The sequence below is a fragment of the Argentina silus genome (genome assembly GCF_951799395.1).
Source record: "Argentina silus genome assembly, chromosome: 22".
Lineage (NCBI taxonomy): Eukaryota > Metazoa > Chordata > Actinopteri > Argentiniformes > Argentinidae > Argentina > Argentina silus.
In genome coordinates this window covers 7,050,344-7,078,242 of record NC_139676.1, presented here as the reverse complement: position 1 = coordinate 7,078,242, position 27,899 = coordinate 7,050,344, and the positions used below count along the sequence as shown (strand labels likewise).

Here is a 27,899-nt window from a genome sequence, read left to right as displayed (position 1 = left end):
ATGATGCAGAGAGAGAGAGAAAGAGAGAGAGATGGAGAGAGAAAAAGAGAGGGGCAGAGGGACAGACAGAGAGAAAGCAAGACAGAAAGAGAGAGAGAGAGAGAGAGAGAGAAAAAGAGAGAGACAGAGCTCTGACAAGAGCCATCATTAGCTCAGGTTGAAGCCCATCATAGCTGCCTAGCTGGGTTGCTGTAAGCTGGGTAGAGGAGCAGCAGTGGAGGCTGGTGGAGGTAGAAATTGGAGGTTCGGGCTTGTATACTACTGTAGCAGTGACACGGGAAGCAGAAATGTTAAGTGATAAATGATGCCCTTGTTGCCTTTGTATTCGGTCTCTCACTAGAACTTGACACCTTCAAGAGTAAGCCACGGTTTTTGCCGTGGCAACTGGAGACACCTGTGTGTAGCTTAGCTATTGTTCGGTGTGGGTTTACGCAGTCAGTCAGTCGCTGTGCAAGGTCACCTGACATTGTCCCCTGCTGTCCTCTTAACTTTTCTTGCCGACTTGAAAGGAAAACTCAACAATGGCATCGATGTCCCACAGAGCAGCAGCAGCAGCAGCAGCAGCAGCAGCACAGCCTTGACTGAACTCTGAACATTGGTTTCTTACCCAACACTGTCCCCTGATGGAACAACCACGCCACATCAATACATTCTTCCCAGTCAAATTTTATTCATCCTTTCAACAGATCACAGATTCTGACCAATGACAATTACACCCCCCTGCCGATCCACCCCCCCCCCCCCTCCCCTCCCCACCCCACAAACTCATTCCAACCAATTTCCTTACCCCTCAACCATAGCCTAATTGGAATATCTTTCAACTCAGTAAATAGCCATTGGCCTTTTCATCTTTCCATTAAAATTGTCCATAACTGAATAGCAACAGATGAATCACATGTACAAAAAAGAAACAGGGCTCTGCAGTTTTCACAGTGTGTCACATGACCATGTGGTAACGTGGAGAAACTCATCAATCTCCTCTAGCTATCATCTCTGGTTTAAATCCTATCTGCAATGTGAGGTTGAGACAAATATATCAGAAAAATATCGTAGTACGATATTAACTAGATGCTTGGCTGATACAAAAAAACAAAACAAAAAAAGCATCTTAATATAGTATTCTAACAAATGGCTCCCCTTCAGTTAATTTGCATTATTTTGAATCTGACAGATTATTTTTCATAAATAAAAAAACAACACACTGTAAAATAAATTTGCTACCATACAAACGCTTCATCATTCACATCAGACATAACTGTTAATAAATTAATCACTATCAAAGTCACCTACAATCCCCTACCAAATAGTAATTTATCATTTTGTTAATTGACCCACAGTTTCAAAACCTACCTCTTATTAACCTAGTATACCGCCCCCCCCCCTGCAGCCCCCCCTCTGCCCCCCACCCCGTCTTTCTCCAGCCTCCCCTCTGCCGACTCCCTCTGCCCCCCCCCCCTCTCTTCAGCCTCCCCCTCTGCCCTCCACCCCACCCTTCAGCCTCCCTGAGCAAAACAGACGTAACCAAACACAGACCCAATTCACTTGAAACTACCACAGCTTGTATAATCCCATCATAGCCACAACAGTGTTATTATAACCACTCATACAGTTATAACCATTCATACCAGTTAAGACAAATTACCTCAGGAACGTTTGAAACATGTAGTGACTCGAACAATAGCTTGATTGGCTTACGGACAATTTGGCTGTGTTTAGATCCAATGCCATGTCATGTCACGAACAGTCGTGTCACCTTTATGATGGCATTATAAAGCCTGCATGATGCATAGCTATTGCAAAGTGTGACCCCCCCTCCCCCACCCAAAAAAACCTACCAAGACAGCAGTCCAGGGACCGAATGAACAACGAAACAGATATCCAAGTTTTCATCAGAGCTTGCCAAAAACAATTGACCTCCATCGACAAAGAATTAGAAAACGTACAAAAATGGCTCATATTCAATATTGCCGATACAGACTCCTGTAGCGACGACGATGATGATGATGATGGTGGTGATGAATGTTCTAATGATTCCAGGAGTCCGTCAGAACAGAACTGTTCCAGAGCCAGCGTCCGCCGGAGAACATAGCCTCACAGCGAGTCTACGGAACCCGTGCTGGCGTGCGTCATCAGTCCGTTGAGCCCGATTGGCTGATGCAGAGCTGTGAGTATGGTGGTATGTGGACCGTGCTGGGCTTCCAGATGGCTACCCTTCTCAAACGACACCCTAATCCTCCCCTTGTGTAGTGCCCTCCCTCCGACTAGGCTCTGGTCAAAAGTGTTGCACTCGCTAGGGAGCATTAGGGTGTGATTTGAGATGAGGGGCCCCCCCCCCCCCCCCCTCCACCTGCGGCGGTCTCATGTGCGCCTGGCCTTCTGTCTCTTGGCCTGGCGTTTGGCCTCGTCCAGGGCAGCGTTTTCGCCACTGGACTGGGACAGGCCCCGGACCCCTTGGATACGGTTCACCAGCTGCAGGAGCAGGGGGATCACCTGGGGGAGAGTCGGCAAGACATTAGGGGTTGTCCTGTTAGAATGTTCTAACTCATCATATTTGATGTGTGAGGGTTTCAAATATTACTCCCGGAGTGCACGAGACACACACACACACACAGACAGACAACACACAGGGTTGTTTCAATTTACAGTCACAGGATTGCAGTGTGCACATTAAAGTCACCACAAAGCAAACTAGAACGTCACATTTCAAATGCTTTCTTCCAACATAGGAAGTCTGTCTGAACCTTAGGCTGGCTTCACCAGAACACTCCGGAATGACCTATTATGACGTAATCATGAGTGTGTCTGACGGGGGGGGCGGGAGGGTACCTTCTCATGGTTGTACGCTGCCAGCAGAAGGAGCAGTGTGAGGGGCAGGGCGATGTAGGAGCCCTGAACGATGTCCTGGTCAGGCACTTTACGCTGCAAGCAAAAACACACAAGTTAATTTCAGACAAGTCACCAAGAAACACGGATGGAACTCTTGACACTGTTGACAGGTGAAAGATGTATCATGGGTAGTGGACGGGTTCCTCCCACACAATGTGAAGAGCTTTGAGCGTCTGGAAAACTTGATATAAATCCAATCAAGTCAACTACGGTTATTATCATTATTCATTATCATCATCAATCCACATTCAGTCATGGAGCGAACAGCTGGGTTCTGGAGAAGACGGTACCAGGGGAGGCCGGTGGAGGTAGGAATCGGGAGGACGGGCTCTTTGGAATGCATGGAACGGAATGAGGAACGGCACCTTTTTTCCCCCTCATTCCACGCATTTAGAATTCCTCATTCCCTGCCACGCGTTACAACGAACCCCGTCTTTCAGATTCTACCTCCGCCGGCCATTCTTCAGTCTTCGTTCCATGCGTTCCAATGAGCCCCGTCTCCCCCCCCCCCGCCAGCCTCCCCTGGAGGGTACTCACGTTGGGGTTGAAGGTGAGGGTGATGTGCTTGTGGTAGCCTGTGGAGGTGAAGGAGACCTGGGGCAGGGTGAAGTCATACTGGGAACGAGACAGCGTGGAGTACAGCATCAGCACGTAGTTCTGGAGGGGGGGACGACGACAGACAGAGAGAGAGAGAGAGAGAGAGAGAGAGAGATTCAGAGTTATTTCGACATCCCACTCATAATGTATACATCTTAGTTTAGTGTAAAAAACATGACGCATATACCGTGTAAAACAACTGTATTCAGTTTAGAGTACAGCTCTATGGGAGGGGGCCAATGTCCGCCGACTGGTATATAGCATTGAACCTAACGTTAGCCGTCGGCAGTGGCAACCAAACCCACCGGGAGAACAAACCCAGACTGGTCTAAGCGGCATACAGATATTGCGTGACCTTCAACTGTCCCATTAATAAACCATCAGCAGCCTTCAGAACACAGAGTGCCGTTTCGTAAGCATGTTTATAAAGGCGAGAAGGCTCAAGAGGCTCAAGAGCCGTGCCGCTGCAGAGCGTACCTCTCCGTCCCTGTCCAGGGGGGCGAAGTGGAAGAAGAGGGACTGGCCCAGAGAGACGGTGTGGATGGGGTTGTCCAGGTTGTCACTCTTATACAGCTTCACCTGGGGGGGGTGGGAGGAAGAGGGGGGGGGGGTGTTAGAGGGCGGTTGAGGGTGTGTTCAAACTGTAACAACACCGTATTACATGACGCACCCCATTAGAGGCTGGTCGAGGTTGAAATCGGAGGATGGGTCCGTTGATCATTCCGTTCCATGCATGACTATGAGCTCATCCTCCGATTTCTACCTCCACCAGCCTCCTCTGACACATACACTTCTGGTCTAATTCACGTATGACAACATTCTAATGGCATGTATACAGTATATGGGGAATGCAGACAGAGAAGCAACATAACAATGTAACATAATTAGGATCAAGATAATGAATACATAATGAATCAGTAATTACACCAATTAAACGCCATGGGTACTACAGAAGTGTTACAAATGTTATAAAAAGTATTATAAAAAGGTATCAAGTAGATAATAAAGAGGTTCATGTATGTGTGTGTGTGTGTGTGTGTGTGTGTGTGTGTGTCGAGCAGTCTTACAGAGAGAGTGGGCAGGTGCTCAGGCAACGTGATGACGTTCCCGCTCAAATCAAACTGATTGATCTGCCTGAAGGCGATGATGTTCACACCCTCGATGTCGTCACTCCCAACCTGAACACAATCACCACGGAGATAACAAACACCACAAAATCAGCATTTGGAACAAGCGTTTACAAACCAAATTAAATAATAAGTGCTTGAAGAGCTTATTTTCCTTTCAACTGCATACACACACCCCCCCCCCCCCCCCACACACCGCTACCCCCCCACCGACACCCCCTCTAAGTCAATTCTGAGGTTTAAAACTTGAAATAGGATTGTTACCACAGAGCCCATGGTAAAAAAGGTAGCTAACGCTAACGCTAACTAGAAACAGTGTTCCCACTCACATCTATGGACCTGTGCTGGGGCAGCGCTCTCTCGATGTGGTCGTTGCCCTCCGCTCTTAGCTGGATCAGGTACCTGCAGCCAGGCTGTGGAGAGAGAGAGAGAGAGAGAGAGAGAGAGAGAGAGAGAGAGAGGGAGTTAGAGAGTTAGCGTTAGCAACGATAGCATCTCTAGAGAGATGAAAACGAATAGTGCTTTTGACAGTTGGCTGACGACAGCGTTGTTTGGGTTGTGAATTAAATGGAGCACACCATCACATGACCCATTGTGGTCAAAAGGAAGCCATGTTCTGTTGAGACTGACAGTGTTCCAAACGTTCCAAGCTATCTATCGGACTAAAAAAGAACACCCAAAGTGCAATGTAGGCAATGAGCGGGCTTTACGACTGCTGTATGTCACCCTTATGAAGTCTCTGAGCTTATTACACTGCCCATGTGACTCACCAGCAGGCCCCGGAGCCTGAAGCGTCCCTCCTCGTCAGTGACGGTGTCCTCGCTGTACATGCTGCACTCTGCCTGGCCCACCGCCTCCACTGACACGTCTCTCTCCGCATCGCCACTCAGGGACTGCACCGCACCGTAGCAGCTGGAGAACAAACACACAGCGCAAGGAAGCTGGTCAGGCTAGGCAGCCATTTTGGGGCTAGGACTGTCATTTTCTACACACAACAGAAGAGGAGACTGGTTAGGGAGACAGCCATTTTGGGGCTACTGCTATCTTTCCTTGGACACTTGGAAATCTTCTTCAATACATATTTTCCAAAATTATTGAAACAGTTAAAGAGTAAGAATTGTAAAAGAGAAGAGTCGTCGGTTCCGTTCCGCCCAGGCCTCGGGCCCTGTGGAACCTGGTTCTGAAGTACCTGTATGCGGTTTTGAAGCCGGTGATGTCGATACTGAGGTTCTGGCCCTCGTCCACGCTGATCATCTGAGACGCAGGCTCGAAGCGGAACTCCTTCATCATAGGCTTGAAGTAGTACTGACCAGGGCTCTGAGACGATGGAGGGAGGGGATGGTGAGAGAGAGAGAGAGAGAAAGAAAGAAAGAGAGAACAGAACAATGTAAACAGCAGCACAGTGATGGATCACACCAATTCACACTGTTCAAATCAAAAAAGAAAAGGCTTGCAGGTGAACCTCCGATGGTTATTCCCACCATGGAGCACCCTTCCACCTACCAGGTTGTTGAAGGTGAGGAGGCCAGTCTCCTGGGTGAGCAGGTTGGAGCGGAACTGCCCCCCACTGAGAGACAACAGAACCCCAGAGAGGGGGTGACCCTCATCAGACCTGATCTATAGGACAGAGAGGGAGGGAGGGAGGGAGGGAGGGAGAGAAGGAGGGAGAGAAAGAGATAAGTCCTCTTTCCAACCCGCAAAACAAGTCTAACAACGTTGACGTTTCCAGTTCACTGAAAAGATCCTGTTACCAAGTTGAGATGTAATCAACCAAGACAAAACATGCGACGGTGGTATTTAGTCTGACTGTGTGTGTGTGTGTGTGTGTGTGTGTTTTACCTTGAAGGTGACTCCAGCCAGGGCGAAGGCCTTGAAGTCTCCCTGGGTGCCCTCCACGGGGCTGAGGACGAAGCCTTCCTTACTGGCGCTGATGTCATACTGACGGTCACTGTGCAGTGGACCCACACTACAACACAACCACGAGTCAAAATGTTACTTTCAAAACAACATTTCGCAACGAAGGTCACTTCCAAAGAGCATTATTCACTATCAAAGACCCATCAGAGGTCACACACATGAAAAGGAAGTTTAAAATAACAGTTAAAAATAATAATAAAATAACACAGAAAAGCTGATGCTACACAATTAGCATTCTTCACTATCAAAGACCCAAACGAAAAGGAACACTTGCCAAGAAAACCTCTGAGTAGCAGCTGATGCTACACAATTAGCATTTCATATGCGTGGATATGGAGTGAAGTTGGTCACAAAACTATTTCAACACACAACCCCCTGTGAGTTTCTCTGACCGTGAGCCAGTACAATAGCCTATGACCGAGCTATGGGTTGTTCGTTAGGGGGGGTTAGGGGTGTACCTGTATGCCCCCCCCTCGTTGGTGGCGACGGTGATGAGGGGTGTGGGGGCTCCTCTCTCGGTGATGGAGATCTCTACTCCCTGGAGCTCCGGAGACACCCGGCCCTCCAGGAACAGACCGGCCCGCCCGGCGATGTCCACTAGCCTGCCGGGACAACTCTCTGAGGGGGGGGGGGACATGGGTGTTACGCCAAAGCTAGTCACTGGTGCACACACACACGCTCGTGCAAACACACACACACACACACACAAGCGTGTGTGTACACACACACACACACACACACACACACACACCCCCATACCTCCAGTGATGGTGGCCTCCACCTCAGGAGGGTAGAAGAGCAGCTCTTTGGAGGAGGGGGTCACAGTGATCTTCTCTCCAGCCCTGAAAATCAAGCAGCAAACATCAATACATGAACCACAGCCAAATGACCATCACAACCACCACTCAAATCCACGACGCAACAACGTCGCTCTCCAACAGACGTAAATCCCGAACGCGGGTACCAGGTAACCCGTTTCACGGCACACCACTCCAGAGGCTCTCAAGATTTGTGTGGATACATTTTCAGAAATGTACAGTAGTGCATGTGTGTGTGTGTAAAACCATTGTGGAGTGCACGTTTGTGTACCTGGCCCAGTAGGTGAATTCATAGTGGAAGGGTCCGGTGAGGTCGTCGGCTCTCTCCTGGACGGGGGGGCTGTCGTCCCTGCCCTCCGCCTCGGCACGTCTCTCCCTCTCCTGGCGACGCAGCTCCACCTCCTGCTGCTGCTGCTCGTGTCTCTGCTCCTCCAGACTCTTCAGAGGGCCCAGCACCAGCGCCGGCTCACTCTCTATGGACGACCTGCACAGGCACGGACGGACACACACACACACACAGACAGACAGACAGACAGAAAGAAAGACACACACACACACACACACACACACACACCTTAATCCCAATTTGAGATCTGAGCAGTATGGACATCCGAGTATGATCTACTGAAATGTTAGTTACACAGCCAAGTTAAGACCTAACGTCTAATTTAAGGTGTTTTCTTCAAAATATCACAGGTGTAAAAATAATATGAATAAATAAATACATAATTGTCTTCCCTTTCTCCAGCATCGACTGCTTGTGCCACTTATTCTTATCGAAAGTCTTACTTGTGACGTCTGTGATGTATAGGTGATTCACTTACTTTACGATGAAATGAACTCTGGATAAGAGCTTCTGCTAAATGATACATTTATTTGGGTGACAACGTACTTGATGGTGACAGTGACGTCCAGGATCTTGTCGGTGGTGATGAGGCCGGTCATGTGATGTCTGACGGCCGTCAGGGTGAGGATAGTGGGGGCGGAGCTGAGGCATAAGACAAGATGAGTCAATCACGGAGGTTTCACTTCAATCAGGCATACTCAATCATTCCTGGACCTGGAGGGAGCCACAGTGGGTCCTGGTTCTCGTCCCAGCCTGGTGCCATCACACCTGATTGGACTAATCAACTGATCTTCAAAAACCCTGATTCGCTGAATCAGGTGTGTCACTGCTGAGCTGGGACCCACTGCAGCTCTCCAGGACCAGGATTGAGGATCACTGACCCCAAATATAAAACTTTATCACTTCAATAAACTGAATAGAAATACAAATAAAAAACGCATTGTATAGGTAATACTCACGTGTCGTAGGTGTAGTAGTCCTGTTCAAACTGGTGGCAGGATCGAGGGGTGACTTTGTACACACCTGGCACAGGCAACAGCACAGGGTTACTGAGAATGAGAGATCTCTGGTCTCATCTAACCTTTACCTGGCCTGGTCACATGTCTCATTGAGATCCAGCCTCATCTAACTTTTACCTGGCCTAGTCACATGTCTCATTGAGATCCAGTCTCATCTAACCTTTACCTGGCCTGGTCACATGTCTCATTGAGATCCAGTCTCATCTAACCTTTACCTGGCCTGGTCACATGTCTCATTGAGATCCAGTTTTTAAAACAATGTTGTTGTTGTTGTCTTTTTTTTTTTATTTCATTCATCATCTCTTACCATCAAGAGAGGAACAGAGAGAAGAGGAGAAGAGGAGAGGAGGCGAAAAGAAGAAAATGAGAGGAAAGGAGGAGAAGAGAGAAGAGAAGGAGAAAGGGGGAGGAGGAGGAGGAGAAGAAAGGAGAAAAGGAGGAGTTGACCTTACCCGGTTTGGAGAGACAGAAGCGGTTGACTCCCTTGGAGAGGTTGTAGACGCCAACGTTCTCAGGCTTGCTGCCATCCTGGAAGAACTCCTGCCAACAAACAAGGTCAACTGGTTATTCATGAGGGGTAGTGCATGAAGTGACTCAATCAATACCCTCTGGCATTAATTAGTGCAGATACTGTACACACACACACACACACACACACACACACACACACACACACACACACACACACACACACACACACACACACACACACACACGTCACTGACCAGGGTGATGGCGTGGGAGAGGGAGCAGCGGAGGATGTAGCCGATCTGTCTGAACTCCACCCCCAGCACGTCAGAGTCCAGCACCTCCACCTCCACAGACTTGTGCTTCCAACACCACTCCTCATGGGAGATACTCACTAGGGGGAGCAGGGAGGGAGGGAGGGAGGGAGGGAGGGAGGGAGGAGGATTTAGTATATAGTGTTGTTCCCTCATCAACCAGGGTCATAGCATGGGAATATATTGCAAAGTTGAGGCTGGTGGAGGTAGAAATCGGAGGACAGGCTCATTGTAAAGCATAGAATAGGGACAATGAGCCTGTCCTCTGATTTCTACCTCCAGCCAGCCTCCCTTGATATACCAATTAACATATAATACTCATATTCAAGCCTACGTCTCAAAGACTGATATGCACAAATCCCATGTGATATTATACGGTCAGATCTAGTATGCAAGTGATACTCAATCCTGGTCCAGGAGAGAGCCACAGTGGGTCCTGGTTCTCGTCCCAGCCTGGTGCCATCGCACCTGATTGGCCTAATCAGCTGATCATCAAAAGCTTGATAAGCTGAATCAGGTGTGTCAGTGCTGAGCTGGAACCAAAGCCTGCAGCACTGCGGCTCTCCAGGACCAAGAGTGAGAATCACTGACTTAAGCAGTTCCATGCAGGTCTCAAACCCACGGCTCAAAAAAAAAAGCAAGCCATCACGACGCTGAATCCACAAACAGACTAGAATGTTATGAATACAAAGCCGAGACGCATCCGGAGCGACTGCTGATATGCAGGAAATAATTAGTTATTGTTCTGTATTCCATATCCGCCATTTTATTGAAACGTAAGGGGTCTCTCACCTTTGTATTTGCCCGGCAGCACGTTGTCGAAGGAGAAGCTGAGGGTCTTGCTGCTCCCCGAGAGGGGCACGCTCCGCCTCTCCCCCTGACGACTCGTTGGCTGCAGGGTCACCGAGAGGTCGTCACAGGACGCTACGGCAACAAAGGGGGCAACAAGGTCACCGAGCTTAGCAAGAAATAACAACACATTCATTTCACTTTTTCATTTCATATTTAATACATATTTATGTTCAACATTCATTCTTTGCTTCTAAACGTCCCTAAACAAAAGACCCGAGGTAGCCTCTCGGCCTCCAGGAGAGCCAGGCGGCCGACGTACCCAGACAGTAGACCTTGCCGGAGACGGAGGCCATGAACTGGGTGAAGGTGAGGTCAGACAGGGGCTTGTCCACCAGGGACACCTCCAGGTTCTGGGGCTGCAGGGCTAGGCCAGCCTTCACCTCTGCCTCAGGGAGAGACACCTGTAGGAGGAGGACAGAGGAGAACAGAGGAGAGCGTTAGCTCAAAATTGCTTTCCTGAGGGGTGAAATAAAGTTGTGTTGAATTTAATTGCTGTCCCCAGAGGAAGGCTACTGAGCCGAAACCTTGGTGATTAAATCTCACATTTTCATTACGTATTGAGTTATGTTCCATTAGCCAGCTCCTGGCCTTGAGTGGGTGTTCTTCATTACTTTTACACTTAATTAAATGTCCAATAAATAACTGACCACAGCAGATTTAGAGCAGGGTGACATCCCCACTAGACACTGATCTGTGGTGAGTTTAGCATCCCATCCCCCCTGATGGTTATAGTCAGGATACAGTGGGATAAGCTGATCCTAGACCAGTCCCAATAGAGTACTCACATACTTCCCCGTGTCCACTTTCAAATTCCTATTCCGAATTTCACCATAGTCATTGTATCAGTGGCAATTTTTTTTTGCACATTTTTACAATCCGGGAAATTCCTGTAAGCATTTATAATAATTAATATCATGAAATTCATGAAGATTAATGTGGAACGTTCTTGTGGACCCAGAAGTGACAACACACCTCGGTTCTCGGTACCAAAATAGAGAGCGATGCCATTCTTTGAGCAGAATAAGCAGTGTTTTGGCTGGGTGAGACTAAAGGGACCTTCCTGACCAGAATCCCATCGACAGCCTGACTAGGTCAAAACATAAAACTCACCCCAACCTTTACAAAAACAAATTGTAACCAATTTGGCAATTCAACATTGGTTTGTGAGTCAGGCCTGTCTCCTTAGATTGTCCTGTTTTGTCTGCCATACGTACGTGAACGCTGTAGTCTCCTGGCTTGGCCTGGAAGCAGAAGCCCCCCTGCTGGTCTGAGTCGGTAGTGCGGATGGCAGTATTGTCTTGGCCCTGGGGGGTGAGGGTCACCTTGTAGCGCCCCTGCTGCTTCATGCCCTCCGGCAGACGGCTGACAGAGATCTGGCCACACATGCTAAACCTGCAACACATCCAAACAGGTTGTGAGTTCCCACCTTACGATAAGATGCACTTTGAGCATAGAGGGAAAAACAATATAGGCTGGATTCATGGACAAAATACCATGTTCAATGGAGAGTCTCCATAGAAAGTGTGAGTATTGTATTGCGTATGAAGGTGGCAATAACATGCAGGGGGTGGTGACATTTTAAACTAGCCTTCGGGGGGGGGGGGGGTCAAAGGTCAAACTTACCCAGCGGTAATGATGTCGGGAAGCTGAGGGGTGTTGGGCGCAATCTTCACTGTGATTGGCTCAAAGAACATGAGCTCCTTGTTAGTGCGGATGGCGTAGGTGCCGGCCGTCATGTTCTCCAGGCGGTAAGAGCCGTCTTCTTTGGTCAGCACTGCGGGGGGGGGGGGGGGGGGGGGAGAATATGGAGAAATAGATGAAGGGACAGCTTAGGAGAAGTTCAAACTGAAAGCGTTTCATCGTTCTAACATTTTCTCTACGTTTATCACACCATGACATCTTCCCTACTGCTCGTCTAAATCTACCTTCCGGTCATCGAAGGTACATGGGTGGAGGACGTTGCTATGGTTACCTTTGATCTGGTTGTTGAGGGTTACCGTGGCGTCGGGTACGCCCTCCCCGTCCAGACTGTTCAGAACCCGGCCGGTCACAGAGAAGCCCATGACCCTGAAGATGGGCTAAGGGAGAGAGAGAGAGAGAGACGCAAAAACATAAACACAAATCCAATATCCACGCCACGCCTCCGACGATATGTACTGTCTAACAGTGGAGGTAGAAACCGGCGCCTGTTTCTCAGATTTCTAACTCCACTGGTCTGTAACATGATCATCCTCCGCTGCAGTGATCCCCAACCCTGGTCCTGGAGAGCCGCGGTCGGTCCTGGTTTTTGCCCCAGCTCAGCAGTGACGCACCTGATTCAGCCAATAACACCAGGTTGGGACGAGAACCTGGACCCACTGTGGCTCTCTCCAGGACCAGGGTTGAGTATCACCGGTACACCGCATGACACGGGACCATGCTGTAACCTAGACTCCAAACGTACAACCGCAACCACAAACAAGGGCTCCTACCTCCAGTTTCAAGCTGTTGTGCTCCACCCGGAAGTCCATTCTAGAGGGAGCCACGTCGAATGTGATCCTCTCTCCTCTGTAGAAGGGGATCTGAAGCAGAGAGCAGAGTCGCCGTCAATCTCAGTCCGACACAGTGGGGGGAGTAGGAGCTAGAACGGGTGCAGCGCCACATTGAGTGACCTGAGATATGTTGTCAATATTCAGGAAGTGCCTAGGCCATCGAGGAAGTGCCGAGGAGAAGGCATTAGGGCTGATTCAGACTAGAATTAGAATGGTACATTATTGAGAGATTCGCCCTCTGCTGTCCTTCAGATGACACAGAAACACACGTCACAAGGTGGGAGTGAGTGGGTCGTATTCAAGGAGTGTTAACGGCGTCAGCCATTTTACCACGGTGTAGTCTCCGCTGGCGAGGGAAGGGAAGTTGAAGACGCCGTCCTCCCGTGACAGGGCACTGCACAGGTAGGACAGGAAGTCATCCCCCGCCTCTGCTCCCTCCACTGGGGCTGTGCTGCAGCTACTGATGTCCTGGGAGTCACCAGGTAAACAAACAAACAAACAAGTAAACAATTAATAAATAAAGTTAGGTGAGGTGTAGGCTGGCGGGTGAAACTTGAAAAGATAGAAAGAGAGCCGCACACTCTTGCTCCGATGGTCATCATTTATTGAACCAACATTTTGGCAGCAAGCTGACTTCTTCAGGGTTTATCCTGACTAAAACAACTCAGGGCATATTTGATTCGACACACACACACACACACACACACACACACACACACACACACACACACACACACACACACACACACACACACACACACACACACACACACACACACACACACACACACACACACACACACACACACACACACACACACACACACACACACACACACACACACACACACACACACACACACACAGTCCTTTACCTCTTGCTTCACCGTGGCTGAGTAGAGGAGGAAGGTGACTTCTTTCATGGGCTCGCCGTCGCTCCGTACCTCCCCAGTGACATCGTACCCTCCCACCACTAGGGGCTCTGCAGCAGGTGCGTTGGCGTTGGACACACGCACGGACGTTGCACTCTATGGGGAAAGAACAAGAGTATGGATGACGAGTTCCAGGCCAGTAGATCAGCTTTGGAACAATGGCTCTGATTGAGATCATTGAACATGTACGCTACATACTTATATCTAATAAATAAATCATATATTTTATGAGATTATTCTTGTATCATGAAAAGCGCTTTATACATGTAAATTATTATTATTATTATTATTATGAGATACTAACCTGCTCCAGAGTCCAGGAAGCATGCGATGCGGTGATGTCATAATTACCAGGAAGTACTTTGCTGAAGGTGTACCTGTGTGTAAATGATCCGAAAAAGCTCTGTTAGAAGAAAGCCTACAAGTCTAGGTGTACTGGCCTCTCATACTGTTCTGATACAAACTACAGCTATTGCGGAAAGAAGGGAACACAACATAATGAATACAAATAAATTACCGAATCCCAGTAACTATTTATTTATTTATGAGAGTTTTAGGAGGAGCGGTCCCTTACTTTCCCCCAGACTGAGTGGGAACTGTCTGTAGCGTCTCCCCTGTTCCCTCTCTGCTGAGCCGGACCTCCACCCCAGCTGGGCCCAGGAGATGGCCTTTACTCAGTACCTGGACCAGGAACACAACACACCCATTCTCACTCAATGTTCATTTTACAATACCACAACCTTGTTAAATCAGTCATCACTCCATTACAAGACATCGGAGCTGTTTATGTAACAGGCGTCACGCTGCCGCAAACAGTATTGCTTCTTTGCAATCCAAGCTCACACGAGTCTCGTACCTGCGTCCTCTGTGTTGCCAACACAACCGACCACCCCTAGTTACCCCACTGAGAAGCTAGCAATTTGATAGCACGGGTGAGGGTATTTCAACTTGAGGAGTGAGTTTACCGTCTCAACTCGGATATATTTATAAAGCTATTTCTGAAATCAAGCCAGGGAGGGTTATTAATACCAAAGGGTGAGGACCAGAGGAGGCTGGTGGAGGTAGAAATCGGAGGACAGGCTGATTGTAATGCATGGAATGGAAAGAGGAATGCATTACAATGAGCCCGTCCTTCGATTTCTACCTCCACCAGCCTCCGGACATTGGGGGGGGCTATGAATAAATAAATGGTGCATGATCTCACCGCTCCTGAGACGGAGAAGCCAGTGAAGACAAAGTTGATGTCTTCCTCCTTGGTGCAGATGTCATTGACCCCATCCACATGGAGATCCACACTGGTGGGCTCTAAAGGGGGACAGGGGGAACGTGTTAGAGGGCTGAGAATACACAACAGGGCTGATCACACTGCACTTAGCACAGGGTGAAGAGCCTCTTAAGCCCAGGGCTAATAGAGCTTTCAGTCTGGGGCTAAGGTTAAGCGCAGTGTGAATGGCCCCAAGTAGTCCAGATGGAGTAAAAAGATGTGGCCTCTTAGGTCAGTTTTCCATTCACATCCTCCATGGTTATTACTGAAGGGATGTAGGAGGAGAAGACTGATCCTGGACCTCGATGTGTGCCAACGCCCACTTCTAGTGTAGCAGAAGCAGTTAAACGTACACGTTCTAGGAAGTATTTAGTATCCTCTTACCGAAGCTCCATCCAAGAGGAGGCTCAATCTTTAGGACAAAGTCTCCCTGTGAACAGAGAGGAGTCTCAGATTAACAACACTGTCAAAGAGTCTTGAAGAACTACTAGGCTTCTCGACAATATGGCAATGATTGACATACCTTGTCATACAGGGGGATCATAAAGTAGCCATTGATTGGAGCACAGTCGGTCTGGTATTTCAATGAACCTTGTTTTGTGTACACTTTGATCTGTGGAAAGAGAGAATTTTCATTTCCCGAAACATGAATTAGACAGCCCAAAATGCACCCACATGCATGCTCAATGCAGTGCTGACTGACAGTCCGCTAGCTGGGGAGGCTACGTCGCACCGGCTGTCATTGGGTGGGCTAGCGTCAAATGATTCGACAAATCCTATTAGCCAAATTACAACTACGCCGGTGTCTACTACCACCTTGTCAGCACAGAGGGGTTTAAGTACGAGTGTTGCTTGAGCATGACTGACTACTCAAGGAATTGAGTGGAAAGATATAGAAAAAAAAAAAAATGTAACAACACATTCACTTCCAACTAATACCTTGTAGCTGTCAATGGCATTAGCTACTGTACTTGTGCGTGTTTTGGGAAGACATCATTATATCAGACAAGTGTTTAAATGTCTTCGGCTAGCTATTGGCTACCAAAGCCTCTTTCAAGGCTAATCATATAGAAAATATCCGCTACTACGAATACACACTAAGACTAACCAAACCAGCAAGCGAAAACTTTTCTTTACACTGAGGGCTCGTGAAATTGCAATGCTACAGCGGTTAAACAAATTCGACCATTTTCATGAGTGAGCAACCTAACAGCAGTAGCTAGCTAATGTTAGTTCATTCAAACTGTCAGTGTCATCGCAGCACCCGAGACCACCAATCTCCGTCTACCACGGTAGCTAACGTTAGCTAGCTAGCTAGCTAGGCCATGTCAACTCTCACCTCGATCACGGAGTAATTGATTTCAACGTCAGATTTCACAAATCCCCCGCATGCCACCACAATGTCATCCGCCGACACTGTAATGAATTGGCAGCAGATGATACCAAGTAAAATCCCGAACGGTCCCATGTCTGCCCGTCCCGTTATTCCGAGTTTTTGACAAACGAATTTTCTTAGCCGAACAAGTGTACGGCACGCTGCCTCCGGTTCCGTACCAGGTGACCTTCCCAGAACAGTGCGGACCGGAGTGTCAAGTAACTAGAATCATGACATCTGCTGGTGTGGAGTTGACATTGCCTGCACTTATGATTATATCAGAGAGTCGAGGATAGCATCATCCCATTCTGATAATATTGATATGCCTTTAAAGGGTAGCAGTGTTAGGACAAAGAAGTACAATAAAGTAAGATTATGAGGACACTTTCTTTTAAACATTTCCATTATTTATTTTGCATGAACACAACTCAAATAAGAACAACAAAATATATTTTTAGTACCGAATGGCATATTCTGTTAGTTGAATTGAAAATGTAACAGTACACCCACACACATTGCATGCATTGGTATAATACTTGAGATGACAAGCGAACCCATTCTACATTTGTGGAAGAGGTGGCAGTAAAGAGAACTATGTTTTAGTTCCGCTTGGGAAAGAGGAAGATAGAATTCCCAAATACAGAGTTCGCAAATGCTCATTTATATATTGTCATCTTGATTAGATTAATACTTACAGGAAGTTATAAAAGAGAAAACCTGTGAAACAAACGACCAGAATAAGATCAAGATTGCATTACGTTTAAAGTGCGGAATGTTTAGTGTTCATGGGCGGGCACAGTAAAAAAAAAAAAGATGTCAGCTTTGGAGTATTTCTTTTACTCAATGCAATTCAAAGCTTTATAGTAGTTCTCCTAATAAAAGTCCTTCTTGGAAGGAAAAGTTAAGTCATCAGAGTTCCCATCACATTATAAAATAGCAGTATTAGGACTTCCAGTAGATCGGAAACAACACACAGTAGATCGAAGACTCAACATATACACCACAGAAGGCCGTAACGGAGAGATTGTTTTTTGCCAGCTGAGAGTTTAAACTATTGGTCCCAAGATATATATTTGATATCAATGTGCTTTAGGTCAACACCAAAAAGCCTTGATTGGCAAAGCTTTCCAAAACCAAACATAGTACCGAAACCCCTTGGGGTTAATTGGTGTCACTCAAATGGTAGTGTTTTCCAGCTAGAGTGTTTAGACATTAAGTTGTAATGTTTTTTTACACTTGTGTTCCAGAGTCTGGAGATGGCTGGTCCAGGACAAAGCCAGAGCTGTTGCAGTTGTTGAAGGAGCTGTCTCGGTGGCTGGAAATCGCTCTGTCTGGGCGAGAGTGGGACTGAGACTGGGAGTCAGGGGACCTCACAGCAGACATTCGCTGCGCCTGACACAGCTTCTGGATCAGGAAGCGCTTGTCTCGCCCTTCCTGGGAAACAGAGGTTGAGACACAGAGGTTGAAGTCAGTGCCTACATTCACTTTATGTACTGGCATATGATGATGTTTTGTGCATAATGTGAAAATGTATTCATATCAGTGGAGGCCTAAATCGAAAGGATGGGCTCATTGTAATGTATGGAATGGAATGAGAAATGGTTCATCACACGTGTTTGATAGCCTTCCTCATTCCATTTCATGCATTATAATGAGCCTATCCTCCGATTTCTACTTCCACTGATTCATATTATATGAACATAAGAATTCTATGAATATTACCATATCAACACTGACAATGCACTTACTAAGTGCTGAAGCATTGATTATTATTACTACAGATCAATAAAGAAGTATTGGGGATGATAGTGTGTGTGAATGTCTTCTTCACAGTTTTGTATTGGATGCTCACCATGGCGAGCTGCTCCCTCAGCTGGTTAATGACTCTCTTGTGAGCCCCAGCTAACGCAATGACGTAAAACATGGCCAGGCTGAGAGGGGAGAGAGACGACATGGTTTTAACAAAACAAGGGTCAGTTTCCCGAAGCTTCGTAGCTTAAGTAGTACTTCAATTCTCCTCACAACCTAGCCGCAAAGGTTTTTAGCTGCAAAGCTAATCATAACCCTAACTATTGTAAAATCAATGTTTCTAGATCAATCTTCTGTTCTTGAACTAACGAAACTTGTTAAATTAAGACCTTTGCTGGTCTAAGAGAGGGGTGGGTCTGGATTTTCAAAAAGAGATAAAAGTACTACTTTAGCTACGAAGCTTTCGGGAAACTGACCCCAGAACTGGATAAGATAACACAATACAGCGTATGACAATAAACACGTTGAGGAAGAACCACATCTCCAGATTATGACGGGTGATACAAGATGCGCTAACATTTCTCTCAGCGCATACGTACCACGTGATGACAAAGAAGGAGACGGCGAAGGCCTCGGAGGAGAGGGCAAAGAGGAACTCGCTTCCTTTCTCCAGCTGGGACACGGCCCTGGGGACCGCCTCCCACGACGTGGTGAAGTTGACAAAGGGACCACAGGCCTGGGAACAGCTGATCCTGGTAATGACAGATTGAGAGGGTTTGTTTATTTATTTTTTATTTTATTTAAGCTTTGTTTATGCAGGGAACAACCTGGGTTTGCTATGCTAACAATAACAGAGAGGCTATGGTGATGTGTGGTCATTTACTCACTGTGCTATGCTAACAGTCACAGGAACACAGGCCAGGGCTAGGCCAATCAGCAGCACGGCCAGGAAGAAGAAGTTGGAGCTGGAGGCCCTGAAGGGGCGGGTCGCTGGGCGGCAGTTGTTCACCAGGGACACCTGGGGAGTCAATACAGTGGTTGGTGAGTGTTTTCTTTCTTTCTTTCACGCACTCACACACGCACGCGGCTAAAGACCAAACACTCAGGAGAGGTGCAGCTCGGACAAGTGTAACAAAGTTTTGCCCGCCCAGACTCTGATCTAAGGTCAGATTTGTTTTGGTCGTTTACCTTCTTGATGTAGAAGATGATGAAGTACTTGATGGTGCAGATGGCGGGCAGCAGGGGGCAGTAGAAGGTGCCGATCCAGCAGATGGTCTGGCCGTAGACAATCTCCAGAACATTCTGAGGGATGGCAAACTCCTGCTGACCCCACCACTTAGCCAGGCCGCAGTCACAGTGGTTGACTATGAGCCTATAATATCAAAATCAAATCAAACTATTTATATAGCACATTTCATACACAGATGGATGCAATACAATGCGCTTTGCAGTAAAAATGAATACAAACCGATCAAATAAAAAAGAGAAAAACACAAGAGGATAAAAACAGTATTACAGCAAAACATATTCACTTACTAATTATCTACTGTATGTCTACTAATTATCTACTGTATGTTTACTAATTATCTACTGTATGTCTACTGCATGCTTATACTCTTTGTAAGTGTGAATAGCGAATAACATACAGTGAGTTGTAAAACACTTTTGTTGTGTTTGAATACCTTATGAGGTGACATGCTACATATGACTGACTTACTTCCTGGGAAACTCCACAAAGATTGTGACGGCAGCGATGATGATGAAGTCAAAGACCATGAGTTTGTACATCTCCTGTCCCACACGGGTCTCCCAGCACTGTGGACAGACGCAGGCACGGTGTTAGAAACGCAGTCCAACATTTGTACATCAGAGGTGGAAAGCTTCAAAATCAAAAGTCAAGTGTAGGTATGATTTTATTTTTTTTAATAATCATTAACAACAAAAAAAGGGTAATCCCGTCTCATCACCCTGTGTTTGAGCCACTCACCGAATAGAGCACATGGTTGTACCCACAGATACAGGGGCCCTCCTTACACCTGGTGATCTGAGACCACAGGGAGAAGAGCAGCACTCCTATACTGGCCAATCTCATAAACACACACCTGTGGAGGGGGAGGGGGGGGAGTGAGAGAGAGAGAGAGGGAAAGAGAGAGAGAAAATCATGTTGTTTTCATTGAATCCAACAAGGCTTTGAAATTGCCTATCATCAGATCACCATTCAAGAGTATACGCCTTAAATCCAAAGGAATTCACGATCAACCTAATTACTAATAATGTCAAAGTCCAAAGTGTTGATCCATTTTCAGGTAATGTTATAGTTATACATATCATTGATAATGTTTTGGACCCGTACAGAACCGTGCTCCTCACCCCGTTTGGCCATCATCAGGACCAGGGGGGTAGAGGAAGCTAAAAGCCGGGGTATAAAATTTACTTTTTGGTCTGGTGGATGAGAAAATTCACCAGCCACTCAAGATTTTTTACCAGCAGATTTATTTATTTTTTAAATCAATATTAAGGCAAAGACTTACTTACTCCCTGCACAGAACAAACCTCCTGTATTAGGCTTTAAGTTTAGCGCCTGTCAAAATACCTCTAAATATTTTCCCCTGCAGTCGTGTGTAGTTAAATTTTACTGTTATACTTTATTTGAGGTTGTAACCAGAGATGTTGTTGTAACTAAGAAAGCTGATAGACTCAGGGGTTTGTTTGAAAGTCAGGAGAAGCGTTAGTGAGATGCACAGCAGCTACAGTCAGCTGGAGGAGGCAGGAGCAGCAGGAGTGTTGTCACAAATGTTGAATCAAGGGTGACCAGAATTGCAGATCGATCCAGTCTCGTTTTTTAAATTGAAGCATAGTATTCGTGATCCTTTGTTGGCTACCCGCTAATGGCAAAATCTACCTGCATTTGGCGGTTGAAGGGTGTTCATTTTTTCCCCTTCTAAAAGCCCAAGTTTTAAGCACCGAATAGGCCTGGAGTAAGGACCGCTGAAGCCAGGGAGTGAATGTGGAAAAGCAATTGGCCGTTGGCACGCACTGTAAAAAACACTATCACGCACCGTGTAAGCCCCGCTGTGGAAAGCTGGCTAATGTTTACCGAACATACAAATATATTTTATATTCATACCTCATGAGGGTGAAGCGGATCTCGAAAGCAGGGGAGTAGTCCTCGTAGTTGATGATGAGGGAGAACATGATGGGGGTGATGAAGTTGGCCAGGGTGATGACGATGGAGGGGAGGTACTCGTTAATCAGGTCCAGGATAAAATTCACCTGGCGGACGCAGAACAAAGGGCCTTTTCTTCATGGATACAGGAACCTACAAATCACTATAACGCAACAATGTACATGTGTACATGTTTTGGGCTAAAGAAAAGATATAAACCATTTATTTATTTTTAAACATGGCGTGAGCTAAGCAGCTACCTTGGTCATCTGTGCGATCTGAGAGAAGATGGTGGCTCTGTAGATGCCGTAGAAGCAGCCGGCCAGCACAGCCACCACAAACAGGTTGAGGATCAGGCGGATCACGTAGATCCTGCACTTCTCCTTCCGCGTGCGGTCGGCTATCTTCTGCTTGATCCTCTCCTCCTCCAGGTCGGTCTGGGGAGCCGAGAAAGCAGTTGAATAAATCAATATAGGATCTTTGCTAGAGCAGGGGACACTTGTGTACGTAACCAGGCCCACTGGGAGCTTAGAATCAGACGGTGTTACATACAGAAGAGTAAACTCGGCCCATTGAACAAGACAAACGGAATGGTGAGGAAGAAATGAGGGGGCTATGGCACGCACACACACACACACACACACACACACGCACTATGCCGCAAGCTAAAGACCAAACAGTCAGGAGAGTTGTAGCTCTGAGAAGTGTGAAGAAGTTTCCCTTACCTGATCGAAGGTCAAATTTGGCCTTAGATCACTCGCACGCACACAGACACAGACACAGACACAGACACAGACACAGACACAGACGCACACACCTTGAGTTCATAGAGGAGGCTGCTCCTCTTCAGCCTGGAAGCGTTCTCATTGGTGATGCAGAAGTCCCAGCCGGCAAAGATCTTGTTGCAGAAGCTCTGGAAGCGATCCTCGTCCTGCACCAGGTTCCGCTTGAAACCAGTCGCAGACCTTTGAGAAATGTCAACAAAACTCACATATTAGCCTACTCCTTTAACTCAAATGTAGACGTCGAAGAATCCAGTCCTTCAAAATACCTGAATTACTGCTAATAACCGCACACACACACACACACACACACACACACACACACACACACACACACACACACACAAACACACACAAACACACACAAACACACACAAACACACACACACACACACACACACACACACACAGGTTCTAACTAGCTTAGAAGGAAACTCAATCTAGTTTCTTAGAATGTGTTTTGTGTGTGATCCCAGGGAAGGGAAGGGTTGAGTTGAGTTGGATATTATATATTTGCAGTCATGGCGGTGGAGCAGAGAAAGACACACAGACACCTATTGTACCTCAAGTGTTTGATAAGATTGTGATTATGTTTGCGGGAGCTGTACCTCTTCACGATCCAGATGAGACTGAGGAAGAGGTAGGTTATGGTGACCAGGAGGTAGGCCAGGGGCAGGTTGTAGGTGAATTTGGGGAAGTAAATGAAGTCCACCTGATAGAACCCATAGAAGAGGTACGTCTGCTCCAGGAAGCCCTGTGAAAGAAGGCCAGGCCACACATGAAGAGTCCACATTATAAAGTCATATTGGACACAAACTCTGAGAGAAACAATGATTCAACGTCACATTGGCTGCGTTCTAATAGCCATGACAGTGTAGAACAGACATTTAGCATACATGGTCAATAAATTGCTTCTTTCTAAGCGGTACACTAGTGTGTGTGTGTGTGTGTGTGTGTGTACATTGGAACACAACCATAGTCCTCTATGTTCCAAGGTCATGTATGAAAAACAGCTTGTTTTCTTTATCAACAGGTTAATACACCACATACCCCCCCTGAGAGCAGGTCTGTGATGTGTTGGTGGAAGACCACCAGGCCTCGACGAGAGCTGCTGGGGTAGATGCTACACACGCTGCCTGGGGAGCACATCAACACACGTCACGATGGCGGGAGCCGAACCAGACACATGGAACGGTCATGTTGTGAGAGAAGGATTCACAAACCCCACAGAGAACATAACACCGTTCAGTTATGAACTCGTCTGACAGGACCGGATGACGGAGTAAACTGCTATTCATTGGAGACACAACGCTTCGACTGCAACGGCGCACACGAGATTAGGACTATAACAGAGATTAGGACTAGAACAAAGATTAGGACTAGAACAGAGATTAGGACTAGAACAGAGATTAGGACTAGAACAGAGATTAGGACTAGAACAAAGATTAGGACTAGAACAAAGATTAGGACTAGAACAGAGATTAGGACTAGAACATCCATCCTTTGCGTGAAAATGAACGACGCAGCAGATGTTCCCGATCAATTCTGCAAATATGTGCCTTCTATTTATAGCTGCTGTATTGACATCTATTCTCTCTGATAACGATGATGATGATGATGAAGATTACCATCCGCTTGGTTGTAGGTGGTGTTCCCAGAGACGTGCGGGGCGATGATGATGGGCAGCATGACGAAGCCAAACATCAGCAGGAACATGATGAAGTTGAGTAGGACCAGGAAGCGGAGGAAGAAGAAATAGGACAGGATCCCTGTGCCAAACATCCCTGTGTAGAGAGAGAGAGAGAGAGAGGGAGAGGGAGAGGGAGAGAGAAGGAGAGAGAGAGAGGGAGAGAGGGAGAAGGAGAGGAAGAGGGAGAGAGAGAGGGAGAGGGAGAGAGAGAGAGAGGGAGAGAGAGAGAGAAGGAGAGAGAGAGAAGGAGAGGAAGAGGGAGAGAGAGAGAGAGAGAGGGAGAGAGAGAGAGAAGGAGAGAGAGAGAAGGAGAGGAAGAGGGAGAGAGAGAGAGAGAGAGGGAGAGAGAGAGAGAAGGAGAGAGAGAGAAGGAGAGGAAGAGGGAGAGAGAGAGGGACAGAAGGAGAGAAAAAGAAAGAGAGAGCGATAAAGACAGAGACAGAAAACAGAAAGAGAGAGAGACCGAGGTCAGTGTGAAAGCACAACCACTTTAATAGTAGCAGGACAGGATCGCTGTGCCAAACATCCCTGTGGGGGTGCAGACATATGTTACACAGATGAGTTTCACGTCACACTCAAGGCACTGAAAATACCTCAAGGCTTCGTACAGTAAGTAAGACAAGTAAGTAGGATAAGCCAGTAAGTCCTTATATCTCCCTCGTATTCAGCAGATACCATTTTACACTTCTTTCCCAATTCCACCTAAGTGAATTGGGAGACTGGTGGGATTTTCCAACTTATGTAGCAGTGATTGTTTATGATGGTGTGTAGTGTGTGTGTGTATGTGTGGTGTGTGTGTGTGTGTGTTGTAGCTGTGGCGTTAGTTTCTTTCCTCCTCCTCACCCTCTATGACATGGATGTCCCCTCTCCAGAGCTCCAGTGAGCTCAGCCACTCCTGGGCGTCCTCCTTCAGCCTGCGGAGGTCCCTCCGGGTGCTCTGCCTCCACTGTCCCCAGCTGTTCAACTCCCTCGCCTGCTCCAGACGCTGGTCCCTGGTGATCAATCAGACAATCAATCAATCAATCAATCAATCAATAAAAAAAACAATCAATCTTTCACACAGGTACATTTGTCTCAAGTAGGCTTGGGCCGGTGTTAGAATTCTCAAACCGGTATAACATACAGTGCACTGTAATGGGACAGTGAAGCATTTCTTTCTGGCAGTCTTTTGTCCCATCACTTTCGGTGGCCTAAAATAGGGGGACTATGTCTTAAAAAGTGTTTTAATGTCTTCACGGTGATAGCAACATGTACAGAAAACCCCTTCAATAAAAGCTGAGAATCTCTACTTTCACTTCAAAGTAATTGTTTGATTTCAAATCCAAACATTTGGAGTATAGAGCCAAAAGAAGAAAAAAAAAAATGCTTCACTGTCCATTACTTACGCAGGGCACTGAATATCAATATGATGACATGGTGTAACGACACATTATATTACAAGTCTCACTTGTCGCGGCGTTTCTCCCTCATGCATTTGGGCAGTTCTCGGACAGGTCTCTGTAACGTCTGACTCCTCAGTTTCTCCTCGTGTCTGGACACTGTCGTTACCGCCCATTTGCCGCTGGAGGAAGACCCTATCCTAGTCCGGGAGCTGCCCCTGCGCTTGGTGCTGCCCGACGTGGAGGGCTTTCTGCGGTACAGCAGAGACTGGTAGCTGGGCAGCTGGTCCAGCAGGGGGTTGCTGAGTGGTCCACTGCGGTCCGTGTAGAACACTGTCAGTGAGAAAACAATATGTGGGAAGAATATAGGCATGGGACTAAATTAGAATAAATAGATAACAAGAACAAGAACAAATGATAGGACAGGGGATCAAACTTCATTTGTTGGGTTAAAAAGTGACTTAATCTCCATGGATATTTTTGATACTAGACAGTTTTGCTTATGTAGTGTGGTAGCATGATGTCTGTGTGAATGCGTCATCTGGAGAACATTGGCAAATAACACATTCCCATACAACAAGACCAAAATGTTTCCATTCCATCACACACACACACACACACACACACACACACACACACACACACACACACACACACACACACACACACACACACACACACACACAGCAGTAACTATTTGCTCACCCATTGACCTCAAGCTTTACAAAATATAAAGTTAAACTGGCAAATAGCTACAAGAATTCAAGCCTGCATCAGATGTGTAAAAAGCTACTGGTGATTCAATTAACAATGTCAAAGCAGTACAGTATGCATAAGCTAGCTAGCGGGTTAGCAACGTTAGCTAGCATAACCAGGAAAGTTTTTAGCGAACCTTGTCACAGTATTTACAATGTCAAGTTTGTAACAAATTGATTTTATTTAGTTACCTGAGTCGGCCTCCATTTTATGTTTTCCACATATATGTTTAAATTGAAAGAACGTTTTAGGGCCAACTTTTTTTCCAGCTGGTCGGCTCCAGTAGGACAACAAAACGCTTCCCTTCCGGAATCCCGACTCTGTGGGCTCATAGATATAGAAATACCAGATCCAGACGGCAGCGGTCTATTTTTCCCATTGATCATATGATTTTTCCATTACACACAGTCATTGATAGACATTGTTTATTAAGACAATGCTGCCCATTTATTAGTTTGATTAAATTTGAATACAGTATTGACATCAGACCCGACCAAAAATATTTTCTTGACAACAATCAAAACTTTTCTTGTTTGTTAGAATGTATTTCTATGCAATCAAAACCGCTCCCTGTCCTCAAAAGCCACACGTCCATCAATCGTATTTATTCTGCAGTAAAAATATAATGAACAATGTTTTATAATTATAATTAGTTATGCTCTTATTCAAATTACAACATTTATGTCAAATAAATATTCAGGGTCAAAGTCTAAAGTTGATCATGGCTCCCTCCTGCACACAACGGTACAGTGCACATGCATTCATGCATTCAGTCTCACACTCTGTTGCTAATTAAGTATCAGCTCATCTGAGTCATTAGGAATTGCTGGTAATTAAGCCAGCAGCGTACAGGGCTTACGGGATTTTATTTTTTTTAGATTCAATTTTATTGTCATTGTGCAGAGTACAAGTACAGAGACAACGAAATGCAGTTAGCGTCTAACCAGAAGTGCAAAAAAGCAGAAAATTGCAGTGTGAACAGTATATACAGGTAGTGCAGTATATGAGCAGTATAGTAGTGCAGTATAGTATAAGTAGTGCAGTGTAAGCAGTATCTGAATTAGTAGTAGCATTATAAGAATAAATAGGATGCAGTATGAACAGTGTAAGCAGCATAGAGCTGTATAGGCAATGCAGTCTAGCAGTATATATGTATTAACAGTAACATTAGAGTAAATATCAGAATAAATATGGAATGCCGTATGAACAGTATAAACAGGTATGTACCGTATGTACAGATATGTGCAGTGTATTAACAGTAGTATTCCTCCTTGTATTTGCATACAGTATTCAAAGTAATGGACTTTACCTTTATGATTTAAGCGCTAAGTTCCGGGTACAGCTTTTCTCAGTGCCGCGTTCTAGACAGTAGCCCACCTACCACAGGTTGCGGCGTTATTATTGGGTTGCAGCTGAAATTTGGAATACCGCAGCTTCTTGGACATTATTTCACTCAGGTATACCTAAATCACCAGGTAGGGTTGTTGTATTTATGATTAATCTATGTACAATCTTGACTTGACTGTTACAGTATTTGGAAAAACACCATTGTCATGATATAAGATATCATATAAGGGACTTTGACATGGCTTTTCGCTGTTTTGACTGTTTTGTCTGCTTATTTGTTAGTCAAATAGTTTTTCTTCCAGATTCTCAGTGTAGTATCTAGGTGTTATTTCCACTTCACTGCCCCCTGAAAAGCCCAGAACAATGCTGCAGAAGAAACCATACCCACTGTGTTAATAAATAATGAAATACACACAATCCTTAGGGAGTTGAATTACTCAAAAACAAGTTTCCCAGTGGCACGTTAGCTGCCGGGGCTTTTCAGGTACAGGACAGTCTTGTGATATTGAGTCTTATCTACATGCGATGGATTAGATAGCATGGCTTAGTTGTCCATCCCTATTGAATGGATGACAGACATCTTG

The 27,899-nt window shown here is 46.3% G+C and overlaps 2 protein-coding genes across 2 annotated transcripts; both read right to left on the bottom strand.

Annotated features, from left to right (window-relative positions):
• Window positions 1-1,472: 1,472 nt before the first annotated feature.
• nomo (nodal modulator) lies at window positions 1,473-16,577 on the bottom strand. Its single transcript, XM_083694367.1, has 31 exons — window positions 16,411-16,577; window positions 15,595-15,684; window positions 15,456-15,501; window positions 15,012-15,112; window positions 14,382-14,488; window positions 14,112-14,184; window positions 13,751-13,903; window positions 13,206-13,343; window positions 12,816-12,905; window positions 12,317-12,422; window positions 11,968-12,118; window positions 11,559-11,736; window positions 10,604-10,745; window positions 10,285-10,416; window positions 9,436-9,572; window positions 9,163-9,250; window positions 8,651-8,714; window positions 8,238-8,333; window positions 7,617-7,829; window positions 7,287-7,369; window positions 6,986-7,145; window positions 6,450-6,576; window positions 6,114-6,227; window positions 5,800-5,927; window positions 5,381-5,522; window positions 4,940-5,023; window positions 4,551-4,661; window positions 3,961-4,062; window positions 3,424-3,543; window positions 2,827-2,919; window positions 1,473-2,490 (listed from the first exon to the last, which is right to left on the bottom strand). The coding sequence occupies exons 1-31, from the start codon at window positions 16,537-16,539 to the stop codon at window positions 2,359-2,361; spliced, it is 3,630 nt and encodes a 1,209-aa protein (XP_083550493.1). The 5' UTR covers window positions 16,540-16,577; the 3' UTR covers window positions 1,473-2,358.
• Window positions 16,578-16,831: 254 nt separating this feature from the next.
• Window positions 16,832-26,312, bottom strand: tmc7 (transmembrane channel like 7). Its single transcript, XM_083693394.1, has 16 exons — window positions 26,160-26,312; window positions 25,281-25,545; window positions 24,677-24,825; window positions 23,772-23,927; window positions 23,194-23,279; window positions 22,752-22,897; window positions 22,179-22,326; window positions 21,622-21,798; window positions 21,323-21,468; window positions 20,183-20,297; window positions 19,913-20,010; window positions 19,384-19,567; window positions 19,083-19,213; window positions 18,795-18,947; window positions 18,299-18,377; window positions 16,832-17,880 (listed from the first exon to the last, which is right to left on the bottom strand). Exons 1-16 carry the CDS (start codon window positions 26,173-26,175, stop codon window positions 17,677-17,679), a joined length of 2,253 nt encoding a protein of 750 aa, XP_083549520.1. The 5' UTR covers window positions 26,176-26,312; the 3' UTR covers window positions 16,832-17,676.
• Between the last annotated feature and the right edge of the window lie 1,587 nt (window positions 26,313-27,899).